At 34.3% G+C, this 25,084-nt stretch overlaps 1 protein-coding gene across 1 annotated transcript in view; it reads left to right on the forward strand.

The window, feature by feature from the left end:
• The window catches only part of LOC150096591 (beta-alanine transporter-like), a 96,592-nt gene extending 72,638 nt beyond the window's left edge, over nt 1–23,954 (forward strand). The window contains exons 6-12 of the mRNA XM_090408653.1: nt 1,177–1,339; nt 3,418–3,545; nt 3,755–3,966; nt 19,446–19,624; nt 21,296–21,474; nt 22,484–22,546; nt 23,828–23,954. Of these exons, the coding sequence (XP_090264779.1) occupies nt 1,177–1,339; nt 3,418–3,545; nt 3,755–3,966; nt 19,446–19,624; nt 21,296–21,474; nt 22,484–22,546; nt 23,828–23,954 (1,051 nt within the window). The remainder of the gene's footprint in view (nt 1–1,176; nt 1,340–3,417; nt 3,546–3,754; nt 3,967–19,445; nt 19,625–21,295; nt 21,475–22,483; nt 22,547–23,827) is intronic.
• The last annotated feature ends 1,130 nt before the right edge of the window (nt 23,955–25,084 follow it).

Genomic DNA, 25,084 nt, shown 5'->3' on the forward strand with positions numbered 1-25,084 from the left:
AGAGAGAGAGAGAGCAGTGTTGCTCGGGGATTGTTGTGAAGATTTGAAATGTGAACAGTGCTGAAGGTGTGTTAGAGACGCGGTACAGTTAGTAGCGTGATGGAGACCGTGATAAAAGATAAAGAAGTGAAGGTGCAGATTAATTTTTCTGTGCTAGTTTGAACGAATGACTTGGGAGGGAGGAAAGTTTATAAGAAGTAGCACGGAATTTGAAAGTGTTAGTAGAGATTGTGAAGCGTAAAATTACAAGTTGTTAGTACATTGTCAAGATGCAAAGCTGAGAAGCAGGACAATGATTATTATAAGACAGACCTTGGGTGTCTTGATCTGTGGGTAAGAGGGACTTGCTTAAGGATGCACTGCGAGAGTGGTAGTGGGAAGGCATGTAGATTGCTGTTAGGTGAAGGAGAGAGACTTAAAGGTCTCATTTCCAGCTTAGAAGGTAGGTTTCCTGACTCCTTGAAGGTTCGTATATAATAATAATAATAATAATTATTATTATTATTATTATTATTATTATTATTATTACTGTAGTAACTGCATCTAAAGTAAATCATTGTCATTAATGATTTTCATACATCTAGCAATTTAACTAAGCATTATCGTCCTTACGTTTGGAATATTTTTAACAATTATTAAAACAAACCCTGTTTTTTTTTCAGTGATTAACAGGGAAGATTACGCAATATAGTTTTTTTTTTAAATAGGGATTGGCTTCTAATCAATTTGTAGCATAATCCTTGACTTATCTTTAGCTATAATAAAGAAAATCTTTGGATATATTAATTTTAAAAAAATCATGATCGATTTTAGTAATTAAATCACAAATATTTATCGTTAATAGCAACAAATAATGTTAACGGAATTTTTATTGTTTCAATTGTAACAGTTAAACTTAAACAGATCCTTTTCGTTGTATTTATTCTTGAAATAAATGCTGTTCCCATGGAAACTCATTTGTTTCAATCAAATATGTTTTATTTGGATTTAATTTGTTTTTATTTTAGCTCTAGTGTGCAATGCAGATATACTAATAGTAATATTATTACTATTATATTGGAATTTTAGAATCATTTTTCCAGTCCCTTTTACGAATATTAAAAGAAAATGTACGCGAACTCTACAATTTATTGACAAGTTTCAATAGTTGTTGATGATTAACACATTTGTCATCAGTTGTTTTCCGTTTACAATAATCCAGCAGTTGGTTAGGGTATTTCCAGAGTCCCCAAATTGGTTGTTGTCAAGAGGGCGATATGAAGAATTTGGACGTCATGTTGAGGTCATCGCCAAGACTAACGGGAAAGATCTACCGCCTGATTATATCATAAACTTAAAGGTAATTAAATAATCGTTTTTGGTGGATTATAGTTGCTTTTAATAAATTATATTTACTATAGTTATTTAATATTATTTTTTTATAATTTGAAGAAAGAATAAGAAAGAGTGAGATGTGCCTATATAGAAGAATGCTAAAGATATCATAGACAGAAAAAATTACCGGTGAAGTTGTCTTAAAATCCATTGGCAAAGCCAAAGATTTCATACAAACAATCAAGAAACGAAAAACATCATATTTTGGCCACATCATAAGAACGGCAAATACCAACTTCTACAAACTATTTTGGTGGAAAGAATTGATGGCGAAGGAGCTAGAGGAAGAAGAAGAAGAAGAAGAAGAATATCTTGGAATAATTATTGCAACTGCTCAGATTAACACAAGAACGCGGTTTGTTCGCCACGATGGTCGCTGACCTTCGATAGAAAATAGCACCATAAGAAAAAGAAGAAGAAAGAATACATAAATTCGGATGTATGTCTCCATAGCGCAATTGGAAGAACAGGATATTGCGCCTTTTGATTGGAAAAGATGATCTCATACGAGATGGCTTGATATTGATCTACTTGACAATACCAAGGCAACTCGTAATTGGTCTGCTTGTCAAAAATGAGACACAGATAGCATTTCGTCTTTATTTGTATATTTACATTGTTTATACAATTACACTGTTTGTATAATTACAAACAGTGTAATTCATAACACTGTTTGTTTCATACCTATTGTGGGTGTTTATCAAAGACAACATCCTTCCTCTAGAAACGAATACATCGTCTCTAGGATGCATTCTTATTTTTCCTTCTCAAAGAAGAATCTCAGATGTCGTCTTCATTATCCAATAGAAGGCGATAAAGAGCTGTGTCCTGTAAGCAGTAATGTACTCTATTTTAAAGGAAATACGGATAAGTTAAAGAAGGAGTCCGATGTAAATTCGTAATCAACGTACGTGCACAATTATGTTGCTCCGAAACAATCTATAAAAGATTTGCATATCTTTCCGGGTTGCAAATTTTTAATAATATATTGCATTGTAAACTAGCGAACAGTAGACACGACGCAGAATTATCTTTAAGGATGACATAACTTGCAAACAAATAAAGAGAGTAATACAGATGGATCGATAGCAAGATAACTAGAAACAGAATTCCGTATTATCCATGAACGTCGCATCAAAGCATTACGAGACCACGGAATTAGTTTCATAATAAGCGAAGGGATTAACGTCTTTGGAGCGAGTGGAATGCCGACACTAGAACAGCCAATAAGACGAGAAATAATCATTGCATACGGGCATTTATTAATAAAGAGTTAGAAAGTATTGCATAGAGTTGTCTACAACAATTTACAGTTGGAAAATGAATAATGAAGGAACTGATTTATAATTTAGCAGAACATTAGAAATTCAAATTCAAAATTTAAGAGAATATCTGTATCAATAAAATATATTAAAGTTATAATCATATTTTAGGCAGAAAAATAAAACTAAACATTAAAATCATCAATTACAATAATACACTTAAATAAGTAAAAAAATAGAATTATTTAAATTACATGTTTGAAGAAAGCATTGGTGGTGAGGTGGGACTAGTCGACCGTGAGATGCCGTGATTAATACCCTTGGAGGGTAATGAATGGCAGTGCTGTAGCCAGTGAAGTTCTAAATGAGGCTCGGCTATTGCTGTTACCCTCTTGTCATGATCAGAGCTTTAATTTAATAGCTCAATAACACCTTATCCCTACACTGTCCTCTACAAATAACGGGGAAGATGAAAAGCATTCTTGCTTCGCCCCTCTAAGCCAGTCCTTATAAGCATGCGTGGTATGTAAATTGTGCTTTAATAAAAAAATATTTAAATGCATTTATGAATTATATTTTCGGAACAAAGCTGTTGTCTGTGAAGGAAAGTGCAGATTTTTGTTTTTGTTAGATATTGGTAATGATTCTAATGTATGTTTCAATATCGTGTAATGAATAAACATTATTTATTTTTAATTTAAATTTTAAAAATGAGTCATCTACCTTTAAATCTTCATTTAGACTTAGATGACTTTATTTTTTATTCTTTTTCTAAAAACAGAGGAGGTTTCGGGTGGAAAGTGCGCTGTTGAAAGAAGGAAGAAAAAAGAATGAAGATGACCACAATTTTGGTGACATGCTAAGAACACCAAACATGAGGAAAAAGACCATAGTTATCATATTTATATGGTAAGAATCTTAAAATATTAATTTTCGGTTGATCTTTGGATATGTGGGCTTCTTCCTCCTTTGCATACTTGATATTGTCATTTTCTATTATGATATTTTATTAGTTTTTCTACACCAGTCATCTTCTTAATATGTGTCTTATTGCTTTCCATAATTTAACTAAGAAATAAGAAATATTTAAGTGTATTTTCATTTTTATCTTCTTCCAGGTTCACAAGTACAACTGCATGCATGGGACTCACCTGCTATTCTCTAGAAATAAGGGGAGAGAGGTACCTCAACTTTTTTCTCTGTGCAGCTGCTGAAATTATGGCCTTCCTATCCCTTCCAATTTTGGGTTGGTGTGGTCGGCGCTGTACATTTTGCCTTTGTTCTGCCTTAGGAGGTGCCCTATCTCTTACCTTAGTAGTATCCAAACCTGGTAAGTAAATAAACGACGTTCAGAAAACATTAGAGCTGTCATATTATTAATATGACAATGTTTTAGATACATATTCAAAACAGTGCTCGTATTAAGTCCGATAACATATATTTTCAGTCAAACTCGTTACTATGGGAACAGTCCCTGAAATTTACCATGGTAATAGTTTCTACCTACTTACTATAGGATATATATTGAGATAGTCATTTCTACCTAGTTGCTTTGGTAATTGTCCATATGTCGTAGGTATAATACCGTAGTAAAATCCCGTTGCTATTGTAACCGTTCCTAATAATGATTACGCTAATCCTCTCTACCTAGTTGCTGTTAACTGTAATTTTGACTAGTTACTGGGATATTTTCTTAACAAGTTACGATGGTAACTGTCTCTAATCATTACTAGGGTAATCATCTCCATCTAATTACTCTAGTAACCGTGATAATCATCTCTAAATATTTATCATGGTGTCTCCCCAACTAACATGAAACTGTAGTAACTAGTTTCCATAGTAACTGTTAAATGAACATAATATTTCGTACATGCGCAGTTCATTTCACTCAAATGTAAATTCAGGATGCATTTTTCTACTGCTTCCTTGTTCAGCCATCTGGAGCTGTTTTAATTAATCATTCGGGAATTGTTAATGGAAGGTTGTCTTCAGAGTTATTTAAACACAAAGATTTTTTGATTAAGCACCTGTTTCTCGGGTGCTAAAATCTATTTACAAAGTCATTTTTGCGTTTAGCCTAACTCTGACAGCATCGGAAAGAAAATATATTTTCCTAAAAGTAAATGAAGGCTGAAACTTAACTGAAATCAATAGTCCGGTACACAAAATGCTCAAAAGAAATTCGTGGAAATAATTTCTAAGGGAAAAGAAGAAGAAAAGAAAAAAAGAAAAAAAAAAACTACCCGCCAAGCAGTAGTTCAGTTAACTGGTGATTAGCTCCAACTATTCCAATAGAGAAGGAAAATGATTGGCCTAACGCGTCATCCCAACCCTTGTTAGGAAAAAAATGAAATAAGATTAATGTTGTTTCTCACGTAGTTGGGTCATCTATCATCTTAGTTCCGCTACGGGTTACCAAATATTTGTAACCATAAACCCATCACATCAGATAGCTCAGTCGCCGTTAGGGGGCGTTCTTATGTCCAATAGATCGACTGTTGATACTAAAAACATTGCTGGATGGGTGCAATAAGAAATGTATATTTGTTCTTTGTACCTAATTTACTCTAGTCGACGCCTCTGTTATTACATTTTTAAGGTTTAGTAAATAAATAAATCAGGTTTTGATTCGATCCCCTCAGTATAAACTCTCGCGAATTGCAATAGGAAGAAAATCTGGCTAGCTGCATTCTGCACTATCTTACAGTTCTTTTTTATAATTCCAAATCAGATAGATTATATTCATTTCATTACTTTTATAATTTTATTTCAGTATTAGTAATATATATATATATCAAAAACAGTTCTCAACGACTGGAAGAAATCCATTATTTTGTCTATTTTCAAAAAAATGGGATAAATCAACATTTTCAAATTATTATAGAAGATTTGGATTCCGGATACAAAGTATATAGAGCCATATTGAAAAAGAAAATAAACAACCAATAAAACAAACATTTAGTAAAGGAGCATAAACGGGTTTAGGAAGGGTTGCCCATGTTTTCACTTATAAATTGGAAGAGAGAGAGAGAGAGAGAAAGAAAGAACGCAACCTAAATTATAGATTATGAAAACACCTTTAATCTAGTAAAAAAAGAAACAAACTACATGAAATATTACTTAAAATCGAATTATCTCCAGAATTAATAAAAGCAGTTGGAAAATAAATAAAATAATAATAATAACCTCCAAGGACACATCCACAGAATAGAGAAAAATGCGTAGGACTAAGGCAGGGATGTAGCTTGTCTACAGTCTCTTTAAGATTGATAATGCCTAAATAATACGTAATTTACTTAGAACCAAAGTACTGACTAGATACATTATTATAGCAGGTGATAAAATCTTAATGATCTTAATAATTTTCTGTATTAAGATTATTAAATCTTAATACATGAGATGAACTACAGTTAGCCCTGGGTACTTCATTACCAAACAGAGAGTGAAAACATTAGAAAAGCGAAAGGAAAGGAACCAAAATAAGAATCGAAACCGTTAATAATTTAATTTTTTTTTTCTATTTTTATTTTCTACATAGCCCGAAAACCCTACACTAGAAAACAAGCATGGAACTTTTAAAAGTTCCCCAATTAACGGTGCAATTACATTCATCTCCCACCTAAATTGTACCCAAGGCGGGATGCAAACCCGAAACCTGTTAGTTGGAGAGCAGATACGCTAAACGCTTAGCCAATCAGATGGGTAAACTGATTTGATTATTTATTGAATTGCTTTCGCCTGAAACTATGAAACATTCTTTCCCGGGTTTTTTTCTATTCCATAGAATTATTTCCTTCGTTTGTTATGGACTAACACAAATGTGAGTCGTCGTTTCATGTTCTTCTGATGATGATGATAGGTTTTTCTTGAACATGTAAATTAGTAGGATTCGGAGTCTGCGCGGTTAGCGTAGTGGCTTTGCGCTTCGCAACCACATGCCTGGGGAAGGAGGGTCTAGGTTTGATTCCTGTCGGCGACGTGAGTAGCTTAAAAATCTTCCTCAGTCATAGCCAAGTTAGCCTGTCTTGAGCGTGGACAGCAGGGTTTCTCTCCCCAGTTTAGCTGGGGTTTTTCATCCCGCAAACCGGCCCCGTAAATACACATGGATACAGTCAGGAATACCCAAGATCTGAATCATCAGCTATGCTGGCCCCAAGCCCGGATAAAAATAGTGGTGTGTGTGTGTGGCGGGGGGGGGGATTGAGGTGGTGCCGTATCTCCCCGTAATAGGGGCTCACGGCCGTTGAATCACCATACGAAAGGAAAAAAAAAAAAAGAAGTAGGATTCAGTATCGAAAACACCTTCGATGTAGAAAACTAAATAAATAACTATCCCTCTTCAATCAAAATAAGATAGAGGGCAGTTTTTTTTATTATTATTTTGTTGTTTCTATCAGAAGTTTTTCACTTGCTATTTAATCGCATTCAACTTTTGATAAAAATGAACTACCTCCCTTTGTCCATGATGGCGATACCATTTGTGCTGGGGGGAATGCAAATACGATTAGGGCTTCTTCACCTTTCTGAGTATTTTTTTAATGCAACTGCCATCCACAACAGGTTAGGTTAGGTCTCTATTAAATTAGCATCTAACCATCTAAGTATTTTTTATTATTTTTATGTTTTATATTTATATTTATTTTTTACATGATTCTAAAGTTTATAATAGGAATAATTCCCACAGCGTAATCAGAAATCTATGAATCAGTCAGCCGAATATTTTTCGTGATGGGATCAAGCACTTTACACGATATTTCTCCTGTGGCAATGCCACAGGAGAAATATCGTGTAATTACATCTGTTACATGGAAATAACCCTGCTCCAGTGGAAGAGAATTGCCTCATTTCATAATTCGTGCTTTTCTATTTTCTTTTTTTCCCTTTTGAGTGCGTTCTCTTAGCTTAAAGCAAATTTTCCCCATGGGATGCAGCATTGACTTCCCCTACTGAAAAAGCTGTCTTCGGAGATGAAGATGCATCATATATAAGTGGTCACCCACTGGCAAAATTTTTAACGGTCCTCCACATCTTCAGATCCTACTGGTAAAGCGTATCTGGAAGTCTCTGTAGTGACAGTTCCCCGCTTCCGTCAAAGGCAAAATGGAAGATCTTTTATGAAGAACGGAATGCATTACTTCTAATAAACATGTCGTATCGTACGAATGCGATTCTAGCTGCACGAATGGGTTCAACATCCTCCTGAAAACATTACGTGGGTGTTCCCATATTTTGTTCAATTACCCGTGCGTGTTAATATGAAGATGTAATTAGAGGTTACCCTCGTAAAACGCGATTGTTAGGTTCCACAGAAATGGCGCGTTATATAAATCGCGTTATGCGAGACTCAGATCACATAGAAAAAGTAGGGATATGTTCCGAAGTCGTTTTTTTTTTGTAATTGTATAAACAACAATGACATATCCAACAAAAAATATTTTTATTTTAATTCAGGTAATTCATGTCAGTTAAGAAAACATAAACTATGAAACAAAATACATAGTATAAACTTATAAAAAATACAAATTGTACGTAAACTCCAGCAATTTCGTAGATGTTATTTATTTACGAGTGGCCGGACGTCGTCATCACTTGAAATGTCTTGGACATCATTCATATAATTCGCATTGTATACTTCGGCTGGTTTAGTTATCAAGAAGTCAGTAATAAGACCTTGCTTATCACTATGCTGCAATTTTTTTTATTAAGTTCATAATATGGAGCTAAACAAATATCCAATTGTCTAGTGATTTTCCGGAGCGTTCCATTGAGGGATCATTATCCGTAAAATAACTTCCTGTAGGCTCTTATTTCAGTAACTTCCTAACTTTCTTGCCAAGTCCAATCCTTCTGCTAATTTCTTTAAACTGAATTCTTCAACGGATTCATCACAATCAAAATCTTCGGCAGAACCTTCACCGCCATTTGGTTCGACGTCATCTATTAATTGTGCAAGTTCCTCCTAATTTAAATCTATTTCTCCATCAATTAATTCACTAATTTCGTTTTTAACCATATCGAAAACATCTTATACGTGGCCATTTCTATAAACAAATTACATAAAAAAAAGCATTACATATTAATTATGTATATAACTCACCAAAGAATAAAGTGCTCAGCTTCACATTAACATACTTATGATTTTTTTAATGCGCTTTCCCGGCAGAAAACGAAGACAACTTTCAAGAATAAACACTTTATACGGTAAACAAATGACGTACATGCGTGCTGAAGGGTATTTCCCCTAATATAAATTCGCTACTTATAACTACATGCGCGATACCGGCAGACGCAAATTTAACGAAGATAAAATTTGATTTTTAAGTCGCGCAGTGAAAAATATATGAAAAGATAAAGGGTTACTACAATTTCTAGACCCTGTTTTTATCGAAACAGTGTGGTATAAGAACCGCATTGAACAAGGGTTACTACAAATTGTAGACCGCGCTATATCGAAACCGCGTTATACGAGGGTTAACTGCTTAAAAAATAAATCGCTTACTGCTATGGATAAATAATGTCAAACAAATAAAAATAAATAAATAAATCCACTAACGCCTGTTATTTCCCAAAGGGAATAGACGAGGGTGTTTAGTCCTAACTTTTTAAGAAGGTGGACCGCCAGTTTTAATCCTTAGCCATCGCAGTTAGCTGTCCTAAGGCTATCAGTGATATTACTAGATATCCGGGGAGGAGAGTATGGAGACAAATGCCATATCGTCGTCCTTAACCAAAACACTATAATTACCTTCGATAATTACCTTGGCAATAATGTGCTACATTTTTCAAGCTATGATTTCACAACTTGGGATCTCGTTCCTAGGATAACTGAAATAGTTATGGGTTAAGCAATTTAAGTTTATCTATTTACTTAACTCACATCTCTAGCCACAAAGGAAAGAAACAGTGTGTGTGTGTGGGGGGGGGGGGGAATAATACCCTCCGAACATTTATAATCGTTCTTTGGAATCATACAGACCACTGTTTTCATACGACCCGCTGTACCTAGAATGTATAAAAAATCAAAGCGAGCACTCGCGCGCGCGCGCCCACACAAATACACATGCTCATATACGAGGAAAACAGCATCCACTCTGATAAAGGTATTTAGGATCATCCAGCTAAAGAAATGAATAAAATTACCCCCAAAATACCTTGTCTAGCTGGTGAAATGTCCTGTCTAATCTAGTGCATATCAATGCACTAGATTAGATATCAATGCAAAACAAAATTATGCTCAGTTCCCGCAAGCCAGATGTGGCACCTTTAGCCTCAGGAACACAAACAAATCTTTCTATGTTCCGTTTCTCTAGGGAAGGTACGAGAAACGACAAATATATTCAAATACGCATAAAAATATTTACATTATGGAACACATTTTTCGACTATTGAAGGCCTAACTGTTTATCCTACCAGAAGTAAATTTCTGTCCCACTTGCTTCTCTGTCTAGACTGTGAAATAATCATTGTCTAGACTGTACTGCATATTTGCAAAGAAATTTTCTACTGAATTTTTATCTTAATATTACTTATTAGTGGGCAGAACCTTTTGTGTTGTTCAAGAGTACAGAGTCCCATTTAAACAACATGATAGAAATAAATCTTATACCTTTTTTTTTTATTTTCCAAAAGAAAGTAGGTAAAACTCAGTGTTCTAAGTAACTTTGAGAAATAGAAGGTAGCGGGATCTTCCATGTTTAATCTCACCGATAGCTGAGCGCAAGGCTACACATGATTTTGAAGGCATTAGGACGAGAGTACGTCTGACAACAATTAAATTAAATTAGATTTCTTCTCATATTTCAGATTTTAAGGAATCTGATTCGAATATTGAAGTCTTAAAATACTTACGACGAATGTATTTGATTGACATATTTCGGGGTTTTTTTAAAAAAAAATATGCATCCAAAAGGCAGTTTTAATCTCGCACCATCTCTGAAATATTCTCTCTCTCTCTCTCTCTGACATTCATTCTTACTAACAGAACTACGCAATCCATTCTTCAGTTCCTCCTGTAAGCGATGTGGTTTCATACTACATCTCCACCTAATAAGACAAGCATCGTCAAACGACTGACTTGGTGTAGATAATCTAATGCAAATCCCACCTTCGACGTATTTCTTTTCCCTTAAGAAGTGCACGAAAAGTGACACCAGATAAAGAACATCCGTCAGTGGAAGAGTACGGCATGTCATCTTTCTCTCTTTTTTTTTTTCTTTTGTCGTAAGAGATATGTAAGACGTTATTACAACAGCCATATTCATCCTCCTCCTCTTCTCGCTGCAGATGCTGTCGTGACGGCATAGAAGAGGTGCTAAGGAAATACAACCCGATGCGTGTCAAGTACCTGCCAAACACAAGAAAATGGGTCTCTATCAGGATTACAGAAGCGTAAAATTTCTTATTTCTCGACCTCTTTTCTTCCGATGATTTCTACAAACCTGGCGGATCTTTTTACACCGCGTATTCTTTCCTCTCCCTTGAGATGGAAGTCTTCGAAAGGAGAGCTGAAATGAAAGGAATTTATCGTCTTCAATGGAACTTGTAGTCAGAAGAATAAAAAATATCTCGCAATCTACAGTGTAAAACAAATCAGTGGTCCGATGCGAAGGGACATCTGTGCAGCAACAAATCATTGATTACGCCGGTACACTAAACAATCTACATACAAAATTTTGTGAGCGAGACCTGTATTATTATTATTATTATTCAGAAATATTGGCCTATGAAAAATCGAATTAACCATGATATTTTGAAACTAAATAAGTGGTTTCGCAATAATGGTCTTAAAACTAATACCAACCTACCTTATCTGTTAACGTGTGTATATATTTATATTTAATTATCACGTTAACAGATACAAGATAGATCGCAATATAATTATAAAGGCATAAAACGAAATTTAGTGATATTCAAAATTGTAACTATAGAATAGTCAATAAAATAAATAAATAAAAATAAATAAAAACTCAGTTATGTATTTGGGCCTCCACATCGATAGTAATCTCAAATGGAACTCCCACATCACACTTTTAACAAATAAGTTGAAGTTCGTAATTAACAGAATATATTATGTCAAAAACTTTGTAAATACAGCAATCTTAAGATGCTTAAGATACTATTCTTGAGTAAATTCTTCACTGCAATAAGGTATCACCTGTTGGGGTGATTACCACAACAATCTGCCGCCTTTGGTCCGAATACAAAATAGGATAATTAGAGCTATAGCCATTACTGACTTTCCATATTCAACCTGTTTGCCATTACAGAAAGTCTATCTTTATTGTTGTATATATAAAAAATAGCATTGTAATTTTTTTTTCTAGGTATAATGAAGTCTATGGTTCACGTTATGGCCAGAACTTGTTGGTAGTTCCCAAGGCAAACAAAGAAATTTTTCCCAAATCATTTTCCTACGTAGCAACAAGCAACTGCAATAAAAATGCCCAATGAAGTAAAGTCTGTAACCTCGGAATAGGCTTTCAGAAAAAGATTCAGAGACTACCACACGGGACTAAATAATGCTGACATTTATTTTAAACGTATATTATAAGATATCACTATAACTTATATATTATGTCTAATTATGATTGTAATATATTACGACTAAATATATATCATGTTAGGTGAGCCTTCATAGACACGGTCATTTTAATTTGTAGTGAGTGTATCGCCTAAATTTAATGTTTCTAGTATCCACAATGGCTACGGCCCTTGTGGATACTAGAAATTCGCACGCACACACACACACACACTATTCGCACGCGCACACACACGCGCGCACACACACACACACACACACACTATTCGCACGCGCACACACACGCACGCACGCGCGCACACACACACACGCACGCACACACACACACACACACACACACACACACACACACACACACACACACACACACACACAATAGTTCCTTATAGTTTATTTTCTTCTTTATTATAATTTTTTCCTTAACACACATTATTTAGATAAATTATTAGATATGTGAAGAGCCAAAGGCTTCAATTCGGCGACATATAACTTTTTTAAGTTAAGGGATATTACATCCCATATAGTTTCTTAGCCGAATAAGAAATATATGTAGTTTTTACTATATTCGGCATGAAACTCTTTGAGTTTCTTATTCGGCTAAGAAACTATATGGGATGTAATATCCCTTAACTTAAACACATTATTTATTTATTTATTATATGTCATTTCCAATAGGTTACGGAGTTAGCTAAGTCTTCATTACAATAAAGTAAAAATAATAAAAACAGCAAAATTTCTTAGAAACATTTAAGGAAATATAAATTTTGTTATCTTACAAATTATATTAAAGTATTCTTCAACTGTTTCTACACGACCCATTAATTAAGCTGTAATTAGCGTCTAGACCGCTGTCTACTATGGTTTATATAGAGGTCGAATAGCAGCTCGGTTTTTTACGGGTGTGTCGGATGAGTTATCGGAGTCGTGTCTGGCAGGTGAGTGACAGGGAGATTTATAATGTGTCATGCGTAGCAATGAGTTTTCTCCTTTATGCAATATTCAACAGGCTACTTTCGATCCCAGCTGTTGTTTCTTGACTAGATTTCGTTCAAGCGAAAGATCTAAGAAGGATAATCTAGAAGTCCATTAGCAACATGATGCATTATCTTTACGTAAGAAGTTCCCAAAGAATAATTATGTTTGAAACAATGATTATGGTAACAAAAAATAATAATTCCTCGTGCGCAGTGGGAAAAAATATTTCAAGTTGGATAGAAAAAATTTTCAAAAAAGCTTTTTTCTCAATGGTTGATTGGGCTAAGATTTTAGAATCACTAGATTTGTCTCCAGAAGTTTACATCTGCAACTCAATGTGATTTGTGCTATCGGAATGCCAATAAGGCTGGCATTATTGCCAACTATAATTGTTAATCCTTGCATGAGTTGTTACTTTGTTTGATTTTTAGGATATCCAACAAATATTGTTACCAACTATTGACAGCTCATATTCCAGACATTGTTCGACTTTTCGATTGTTGCGCCATAAGAGAAACCTTATACAAGTCAGCTGCTATTTTTCATTCTTATCAATTCCATTACCACTCGTATTGCGTATGCCTTTATCCAATTCTTTTGTTGGTACAACCATTAGCTCTTGGTGGTCGTTATTATATTCAACACTATTGTACCACGCTTTCCGAAAATGGATCAAATATTTCATTTTAGTCAACAATGTCATCACCTTGTGACACTTGTGCGTATGCAACGGGAACTTTTATACGCTGGGCGACAACTTTCGCACGGAAAACAATAGGACATTAAAATATCCCAAGAAATCATCGAAGCAATTAAATGAAACAGAGCAAGACATAATAATTAGCCCCTGTTTCCCATCACTTGCTTCTTGTCTAATGAAGTTGGTAGAGCTAAACTAGCTTTGTGCAAGCCCAGTGAAAGGAGTGTCCCGCTAGCTGTGAATTATGCATCGTTCTAATTAATGTTCGGATGTTTTCAAACGAGGAAGAAACCGTAGCGGAGTTCATCCTCTAATGGATGGGTTAGAACAACCGTTGAGCGTTCATTACCACACCCTAGCGGAGAGAGATACACGCCGAAATCGAACGTAGGGCTCGGTGTTTGCGAGCCCAGCCAGTACACGGAGTAATCGCGGTCGCCCAGGCGTGAGATATCTGTCAATGCTAAGGTGATGGCCACAAGTTCCCTTCGAGTGCATTGCGGGATTTCTATCGATAAAAGGGGGATATTAAGGCATTCATGTGTCAAACCGGTGGCTGCTTTAAAGGTAATCATAAATCCGTGAGGGGGGATTAAGAACCGACGCTGCTTCTTTCTTTAACGATACTTGTCCGCAATCAAATAAAGTTTCGAGAAAAGATTGGGTTTGGCTGAAATGTACCTTAATCGTCGTGGCAAGTGTTGTCTTTCTCTGTTTTTCAAGAGCGAATGCTGCTCGAGTTATAAGCGCGCTGGAGTGCCTTGGGAGTTATATTTAAGGACAGTGGAATGCTTCGAAATTGAATAGTGGTCTTCTACACAAGTGGTCCTCCAATGAAAATACTTAACGTTTCTCTTTCCTCTCCTTCTTTCTTCTTATTCTTCATCGCTATCTTATGTTCCTTCATCTTTATCTTTTCCTGCTTTCACTTCATCATCATCATCATCTTTTTCATCTCCGAATTCATCATCATCATCATCGTTCTTTTTTCTTTGTCACCTCATCATCGTTATTTTTCCCCTTCTTATTCGTCACCTTTCTATTGATCATTATCATCATCATATTTTCCTTCATCTTCAACATCTGCTCCAAGTTTATCATCATCTTTTCTTCTTGTCATTTTTCTTTGATCATTATCATCATAATCTTTCCTTTCTTCACTTCATCATCAACTCTTTCATGTTCATCATCATTTTCTTTTCCATCCTCATCATCATGTTTTCATTCTTATTATTCATCATCATAATCTGGTGATGATGATGATAAATTTAATTCTGATCAACACTTCATCTTGAATTCAAATGCCAATATTAGACTACTATCGTATTCCCACTCGCTAACATCATCTTATTTTCCTTATTCATCATCTTGTTTCTTTCCTTCTCATCATTTCATTTATTCCTTCTTTCATCCTTATTATTCAATTAACCTTGCTATCACCGTGATGTTTATCTTTTCCTCCTTCATTCAATCTCTTCTTATTCGTTTCCTTCCTCATCATAATCGTGTTCTTTTTATTCTCTTTGCCAATCAACTGTTAACAGACATCCAAGAGGTATTTTTTCTACACCCGTTTTATCTGAATTATATGAATGTAACCAACTCAATTTAAAAAAGTTATAATTGGCCACCGAATAACTGCAATCTAGAAGTATTTATCAAATACAGAATGTTGATAATCCGTTAAAAATAGAACTACAACTATATTTCAGGTAAACCAACTGAATATTTCGAATTTAAATTAATCAATACTTTGATCACTTTCCCCTGCTTAATAACATTGTCAAGAAATGTACTCTGCATCACTGGTGAAAGGTTTTTGTAGATGCCATTGACTTCAGTAGATGATCGTTGCGTTGGTGGGAAAATTAAGACGTCTTTGCAATCTATATGGGACAACATCAACTTAATAATTTATTATTCGTTCCTGGCTAGCGCTTCTATGGCTCAAGTCAATTGGCTTCCAACGAAACTCATTAGTTTGGTCGAAATGAAAAATGTCTAGGGAGCGATGTACCTTTTAGAAATGCTTTTCAACTGAAGTTACTTCCGATCTCATGAGAAGGGAGGCACTACTCTAAGAAACTTCGTTTTGCTAGGAAGGGATATTCTTCTCCCTCCCCAGTAAAATAGAAAAATCAACCAGAGGTCATATACGCAATGACGGCACAACAATCTGCGGATATATTATTAAGGGCCCTACTACGAAAATTAGATGATGAGAGAGAGAGAGAGTCATATTTGGAGGAGAATCGATTTGCATGAGGTTTCATGGAGATGTCCGTGTATCCTTCGCAGCACTGACTTCCACTATCCTCCGGAATCTGTGTACTTTGACCTATGCTCGTTCACGTCCGTTTTTAGTTGTTGCTAACAAAGCCTTATGATCTTCAACTCTGCAATGAAAATTCTTGAATCTTCTTACATGTTGTGAAAACCTTTATGGCAGTTCGCGTCTCAAACACATTTCGATGTAGAGGGCCTTCTACATCGAGATGAGGTGACCATATACATACATATATATATATATAATAACGGCTCCTGGTAGTCGGTATTTAAGCCTTTCTAGTCCAATATCTTCTCTCCTGTCGACTTTTCTTTCTCCATCATGTGACCAAATGATTACTTGTGACAAATACCACGTACTAATATTTTTCCAAAATAACATCCCACCAGTTGCGGTGAAAATTTTAAGTGGGGATGCTGCATATATAAAATAAGAAAAATAATTCATTTTTTCCATTACAGTAACCAATTCATTAATAAGTAAATTTGCATATTAAAAATGTTATTTGAAAATTATATTTTTAATAATTTACATGATGATATATTAAATCTAATATTAATAACATTTTAATAATATTTTTGCGCGCAAGCATACGATTTATCTGTAGCGACACTGCTCAACGAGCAGTGTCAGATTCACTTGTTACGTGCAGTGACAAGTGCAAACGAATATCGGCGAGTCTAGCCGCAACTGACCGAATGTGATAATTCCGACACTGCGTTAGATCGCAGTGCATTTGTTTCGTAATCTAAAGCGTTAATTGAACAATTCCAATTATTAACTATTCAATCAATGTCGAAACATAACCTTTAACATGTTGTATTGCATTTATATAATTTGTAAGCCTTGTTATTATTTATAAACGAAATTGAATTGTTTCGTTTTTTCCTTGGGGTGGTGCAGTGCTTATGTACAAGCCGCCACTGCATTTGACCATTAATTACCATTAACCGCCACTCTGAAACGCTATGAACGCATTCCGTATATACTCATCGTTTCGTACACAATGCTGAAATGACTTTTGAGTGAACCCGTGACCTCATTTGCGGGCTAAAAAATTTACATAGGTGCATTCATTCATTTTCTAGCAACCTAGTTAGAAGGATGTCTATATAACTTTTGGAAAGGTAGTGTATATCAAATCATTACATAAAATGAGTGCAAAAAATTCCCGGCTGTGGTGGATAAAATATCTTCGTGTGTGTGTGTGATAACTTTACGTCTGATGAATTAGCGTAAGAGAGAAACAATCGACATTCATTAATAAACCCACCATTGTGTCTATTAATGAACAATATAATTTATTAATAATGACTTCCTCAGCAAACTAAACAGGCAAATCTAATTTGCGATGACAACAATGAAGCTCTTTAACAATGTTATAAAGAACAATTGAGTTTATGAAAAGTGCAACAGTTGAAAGTTATTTCGCTATTGTTACCAACACAGGTATTGAAATCAAATAATAAGATTTATTAACAATCACCTGATCATGCGCAGTTAATGCTAAATGACATTGTAAGCGAATACTTGGTACAAAATTTGCTTTTATTATTGCAATCTTGTGTTCGTGCGTCTTCCGATAAGATTATAATTAGCATTCCCTGAAGGCTGTTAATTGTTAATTTCATTTCGATGTAATTAAGACACGCTTCGGGGTGATGAAGTTTTATTAAATCACAAATACCGTCGTCGCCTTTTCAAAATTTCGCTGCACTTCTGGGCGTGGATGGCGATTCTCTTGCTGAGTTTGCATTATGTGTGGAAATTGTGGTCCTCGTCCGTGCGGCCCCCACGGGGAGCACTACGTTCCCTATTTCCTTAAGTGACGAATGCCTTTTTTTCGCCAGAAGATTCCAGTGGTTTGAGACGTACCTGTAGTACTTTTTAGGCGTCAAGGGAATGAATGATAGAAGAAGTAAGAGTAGATGTGTAGACGATAATAGCAGAAGAAAGAATCAAAAGGGAATGCCAATCCGCAAACTGGTTCAGTAGAAAAAAAACAAATATTCCATAGAAAGAAAGAAAACAAGAATAAAATTAGTATTTCTCTCTCTCTCTCTTTCTCCGCAGTATTTTTCTTTATATTTTTATCCATTTCTTCTCTCCTATCTCTTTATGTATTTATCTCTCACACATCTTTTCTTTCTATCTTTTTATTTTTCTATTTCTTTCCCAATATTTTTCTTTCGATCTTTTATCTATTTATCCCTCTCACATCCTCTCTCTCTCTCTCTCTCTCTCTCTCTCTCTCTCTCTCTCTCTCTCTCTCTCCTGATATCTATAACAGAGCTCTTAACTTGTTTGACCCTGTTTTATTCGAACAGCGTTCTTTTGTTTGTTTCATTTTAAATTTAATTTAAAATTCTGTCTGTTCCGATGTCATCATTCCCATCTTGAAATATCGCACATTTCTAGCTCAACATTTGCTTGGCTCTTAATCAGATTAGCCAAAATAAATGCCAAAAGCACGTAAGCATTGTGGTTTCCGTTTTCTTTTTTGTTTTTGTTTTTTCGTATAGGACATATAAGTTGTGTTTCTTTGTCTAATTTACGCTGACGAAAGTCTAGAATTCACCAATTAGACAAACAAACAAACAAAAAAATATCAGTACTCAAAAATTTATTTCCTGTTGCAATAATAGATACGGAAACTTATTACTCAAGACGATACCTTTTTTCCTTGAAAGAGGGGTGGGGCGAGTTCGATTATATGATTCGTATAAAATACTTTTGCTATATCTCAATGTTAATATGAGTACGACACTCCTTCAAAACCTCATCGGTTAATTTTTTAAAGTTATTTACGATGGTGACGACTGTCTACACTTAGAAATTATAGCAGATATTTGTGATTAAAATATTACTGATTTGAATGTGCCAAAGTCAATGGGAAATGCTACTGAAAAATTCTTAGCATCCTCCTAAAGAAAGAGTGCCAATCTTTTTGGAATATTTCAAATCAAAGTTCTCTGTCTCTTCCAAAAATTTAAGAATCAAAAATCTTTTACCTCCTCTTCCAAAGTCTCAAAAGAAAAGTGTTTTTGTCCCTTCCAAAGTCTCACAAGAAACAACATTGCCTCTTCCAAATAATTCACTTGAAGAAAATATATTAAAATAATATTTTGTAGTTAAAAAAAAACAAAATCACTTCCAAAACAAATTCAGAACATCTAATGAAAAAACAAGTTGTTACACAAGAGTTCTTTTTAATCAATATTATAACAATAATATTTATTTCAATACATTTTGTTTCTGCATGGTCACAATTAAAGGGTATTTTTCTCTTGTTTTATTTTTCGACTTCAGGTAGAACTATCATCTTACCATTATTCGTCGCTGCCAAACTTAGCATATCGTCTTCCTGCCTTGTCCTGCCAATGTGGACTACTGAGCTTTTCCCCATTGTTGTCAAAGACATTGGACAAAACCTCACCGATATCATTAGTCTTTTAGGACCAGTATTCATACCTCTACTAGTATACCAGGTAAGAAAGAAAACAACACAAATGTTTTCTCTAAAATAAACATAACAATTCAACATTGAAATTCAGTTATTTTTTTCATCGAAACGCTTGACTGAGAATTCTGTTTCGCTAACCTACTGAGACTTTAATATTTAACGAGAACCATACGGAGATTACAGAATTCAGTAATGTTTTAGTAAAATGCAATAGAAGGCCGGCAACAAAACCTGAACGCCTCATAAAAGTTTGCATTCAAGTCTTCCATTTCGTGCTCAGTTAAAACCACTTTTATAAATCGACAGGAAGCAGATCACTTAAGACATCTGTTCTAACCTACAGGGAATTCTTCCTCTAGTCTTTTTATTTCTTTGGGATAACGACTAGAGCCTCAAAGAATGATAAAGGAGTCACCTTAAGCCATTTATTTCGGGTATATAGCTTTGCCTTGTCAAAATTTCTAGGCCTAATAAATAATTGTATATTTCTTCTATCCACTATGATGACCGGTTTGCGTTATTTGTTTTATTGTGATGATTTATATCGAGTGTGTAAGGATTAGACTTAAGCAAGCTGCGGAGATTCAAACAATGATATTTTCCTGGTTCTATCAGTAACTTAATATAAATAGCACTTCTATAACATCGAGCATTCGGTAGATTACTCACTTATCCTTCAGTAAGCTTGTAGATTCTAAAATCACCATCGCGCATGCGCGAACTTTAAATTGCACTCCGTAAATCAGTGACGATAATTGACCATTTCGACTAAAGTTTCCAGTAGGGTGCAACTGTCTTAATTTGAAGTACTTTCGCGATTCATTTATGACCAAGTAGTTTTCTTAGTTTGAGCTCTTCGGAAGACTTGAGTAAAAGGTGGCCAGATTAAATTAAGATAAAAGTCTTTTCTGTTTATACACGGCCATCTTGATTAGCGTTTCTAACTTCTGTAAATAGCGCCTGCGCAGAAATTAAAACTTTTAATTTAGGCACTTTGATTTAATTAGCGTGTTCCAACAGGGCACGTCTCAGATGATGCTATAAAGAGACACGTGGTTGATGTGTGTTTCTCTTGCAGATTGCATTACATTCATTTAATAATTTCTAATCTCGTTAGCTTAATTTTGTCAAGGTACAGTGAACACTTATTGAATTAACTGATATCTTGGAAAGATTTTTTTTTTAAAAATTGGAAGACTTTTTCTGCTCTTGTTTGAAACTTTAAGCGACCGGCAGGATAGGTTAGCCATACAGTAGTTGTAAGTTTGGCTAAAAGTTAATTAAAAACAGGAAAGAAGAGCCTTATCACTAATGCAAAAAAGTGAAAGAATACAAAACACTTCTTTTCTCATTTTCCTCCCCTCCCTCATTTATTTGAAGTTTACATTAATTTACGAACTTTTATAAAATCACGTTAATTTGTTCTAGAGATAACGTGTGAATCAGTGATGGTTTAATGTCCCGATAGATGGCGCTAGCGTTGTCCGATTCGGCTTTATGCATGGTTGGTTTGACTTTTGTGAATGTATTCTAATGTATTTTCTGGAAACTATTGTTTCTAGCCAATTTTCGTACTTTGTAAGTACCTATTTAAACATTATTTATATTTTTTTTAAATAATTTTTAAATGTTTTATTATTTTTAATTTTTTTATTATTGTTATTTTTGTAATTCTTTTAATTATTTCTCTCCTCAGGGAAAGAGGTATCCCCTACTAGTTCTGGCCACACTAGGAATTTTACAGCTATTAGGAGCAGTATTAGCAATTTTACTTCCTGAAACGCTTCATCAAAAGACGCTCCAAACATTAGAAGATGGAGAGCAATTTGGGAAACACTGGACGTGGAATGATTGTTTAAGATGGGGCCCACCGAAGTAAGAAAACCAATCTTATTACACTCTTAAAAACATATTATTTATTCATTTTTGTGCTGCATATTTAATATTTATTTTATGCTATTATTCATTATTTATTTATTGTCACCCAAACCGCTCGACGTGTCACGTTAGTCCTAATATATGACCTGCATTCTTCTACTCTGATCATTACTGAAAAGGTTTAGATCTTTCCTATATAATATTTTATATTATTTTCGGTAATTAGCACGATGTACCAAGAATAAGTACAACTGAAAAGAGATTCAATAAAGAGACGTGTTATGTGCAAAAATATACGAAGATGATGTGCGGTTACTGACGAAAGTGATCAGCGAATAATGTAACTGTTTAAAATTATTCGAAGAATACATTTATTTGCTGCGTGGCGAGAAGGCCCCAGCATAACTGTGTTGTGTCACAGCTATCGATTGCCTAAATGCCTTCGCTATTTTGAAAATAAATATTTGAAATAAGTGCGATTGTTATAAAGCTTAAACAAACAGCTTTCACACATAACATATGTTTATTTGTGAATTAAACGAATAAATACATATAAGTAAATAAATGTGTTACATAATTTACATACACATTTATTAACGCTAATATGTGAGAGTAAGGAATAGGATACTAGATGGCGCACGCCCCTAAATTATAATATAGAAAGCAGAAAAAAAAAGTAAGTTATCACACTCCTTCCGCATGAGACCAGTCAACTCATACTCAACTTGAAAATCCTTCATAAAGATTTCTCTCGTCATCGGAATCCACATGGTTCTGACCATAAAATGTAATAAAAAAAAAACAGACTCCACTCCTCTTTAGAAATACCTTTCTATCTCAGTTCCTTATTATTAACTAAATCGCCATTCACAGCTATAACCTCTTTGCAAACATTAAAAAAATAAATAAAAAGATATCCAGATAATAGTCAATTGACTTCCATTGAGTGGTCTATTTTGAAGTGAACCGTAATTAATTTTTATTCTAATTCTTTTTTCTATTTCAGAATGGAACCAAAAAATGGAATTTTGAAAAATAAAGGACCACAACCACAATCCCCGATATTAAGGTAAACGGATGAATTCTTGCAGTGTTTTTTCCCTCTTTTTTCAGTGTAATGTTAAATTCAGAAGTTTAATATTAAACTTAAGAAATAAAAGACCAAATAATTATATACATTTTTATTTTTCCTTCCCTGCAATATCTTAAGTCCATCACTTGATTTCACATTACATTTACGATATAAATAGCTTTTGTGTGTTACCATAGCAACGGTACGTTTCCAACAGCGTGTTTGGTTTGGTCGAAGTGTATTTTTTTTTATCTTAATTATAAACATTACCATGTTTGTACATATCAAGAAATATTTTCTTGGGTAAATATATCAAAGTATTCAACAAATCGCCGATATATGTTGCTAAGATCTCTCTCTCTCTCTCTGGACTTTTCCATTCAACTCTGTTGAAAGCAACGACAGAATAAAAAAAAAATATCTACAGAATCATTATTTGAAAGGAAGAAATGGAGGATCGATATCAGAATCATTATCTGAGATGAAAGTTTTCGAAGAATCTATTCATGTTTCTTTCCATTTCTCCAGATGTATAGAAATACAGCCCTTTAAAAAAAAAAGGGGGGGGGGAACAAAAAAAACAGCATATTCTGAAATTCAGGTTTTGTTGAAATCTCAAACAACATAGTTTATACCAATGATTCTTTAATGCAGAAGGAAAAGTCTGTACAAATTTTCAAAATCGTAGAATTTAGGGTCTTTCTGTATAGTTCTGAAGATGTGAATATTAACTTTCGAGCGTATATCTTGCTATAAATGTAGATGCTAAAAGTTCTGTCGAAATATCTTAGTTTTGTATTTTTGCTTTTATTTCAACGTTTCTACATCTGTAGTACATTTTCAGCATAGACGAGCAATATTCCCATTGTTGTAATGGATAGCTGAACAGATCTGTTTGCTACATTAAAAAAAAAAAAAAAAAAAAAAAAAAAAATTCAATTAAAGCAGACGAAATCGGCCCTCAGAAGTTAACAATTAGTTCAATTATTAACAGTCCTCAATGAAAGTTCATTGTTAACTGAAATCAATTTTTCAATTAAAAAAATCATGTTCATTCACCTACAATGCGTTGAATTAATCTGCATTTATAGGGAAAAAAACATTGCTTTTTTAATGACAAAGAAACTGTACTTGATTTGATTCCTTGATAAATGTGTGCAGATATAATTACAGTTATTAATAAACTGTATATATATATATATATATATATATATATATATATATATATATATATATATATATATATATTAACTGTATATCTTTTTCTTGTATATTTAGCCTCCTTAGACGTCAAGATAGTCTTCGGTGTAGCGGTTCTGAAGGTGATGCTGAACCTAGTGATCAACAAGATAGTCAATCGGATCAGGGTTCGATTGTAGAGACAGTTCGAGTTACTGTAGTATGATGTAGACGTCCTATTAGGATCAAGTAATATCAGCACAAAAAAACGGATATTGTTACCATTTAATACAAGGATTTTTGTAAAGGGAATAAAATTGAGATTATTGTACAAAGATTTTATAAAAATTGAAAAAATAAATCACAAGTGACAAGTGTTCACATATTTAATTCTATTCGTATATCCCGTTTTTAGTGGGAGGGGGGAGATAGATGTGGTATTTAATACATACACTTAAAAATAACGAATGAAATCGTACAGGATTTTATCTTACATGACATCGTCTTCCGCAAGAGGGCGCACTTGTAATCATACGTATTTCTCTAGTGATTAACTTAAAAGTGACGTCGAAAATTCCAATAAAAGCGAAGGAAAATTATTTAGCCACCAGTAAGACGTATTGTAATCCTCTTTACCTAATTTCACCTCTGCGTGCCTAAAATACAAATCAGAATTTCAATTAACAAGAAGTGATTCATGGCCGACATAAAATATTCAATTGAAGTCAATGACCCGAAGAACTGCCATCAAGAAGAGTGTCACGTATTTCTTTCTTATTTATTTCTGTTTCTTAGCCACAGCTCTTTGATGGGTCGATGTCTTCTAATGTTCATTTAAAATATTCCAGTGTGGCAGCTGGTCTTTCATTAACGGTTTTCGATATGAAGAGAGTTATAATATATAAATAGATGAATTCGCAGCTAGAAGACGAAGAGGAAGGTTGGACCAAATAACTTTTCCGTTAACAGTAGAGAATGTAATAGCGTTGGGAGGAAGGTGACTGAAATCCATCAAATACTCATAGACAGCCACATAACAACAATAACAACATTATGATGGAAATGAAGGTTAGCCATTGAAGCAGAGGATATTCGATTTAAAGATTTTTCTTCTGGTTTCTACTTATTTCGTGGCCGCCTCAGATAATAACGAGAGACATTATTTCAAGACTGCTTACGAATTAAAGTTTGATTTCTTTGGAACAGCGTGTGAGCGAGAAAATATAACACGTAAAAATTCCAATATTGTCATAATAAACGAATGAGGGATTTATGCCAGTTTAAAATGGGAACTATCCTCCTTTTCTGACGCAAATGTTGAGAACGAAATGTCAAATATTAAAGACTTTAAAATAA

This window comes from Typopeltis vanoorti, chromosome 18, assembly GCF_054136105.1.
Source record: "Typopeltis vanoorti isolate ZY-2024b chromosome 18, IOZ_Tvanoo_1.0, whole genome shotgun sequence".
In the NCBI taxonomy this organism is placed as follows: Eukaryota; Metazoa; Arthropoda; class Arachnida; order Uropygi; family Thelyphonidae; genus Typopeltis; species Typopeltis vanoorti.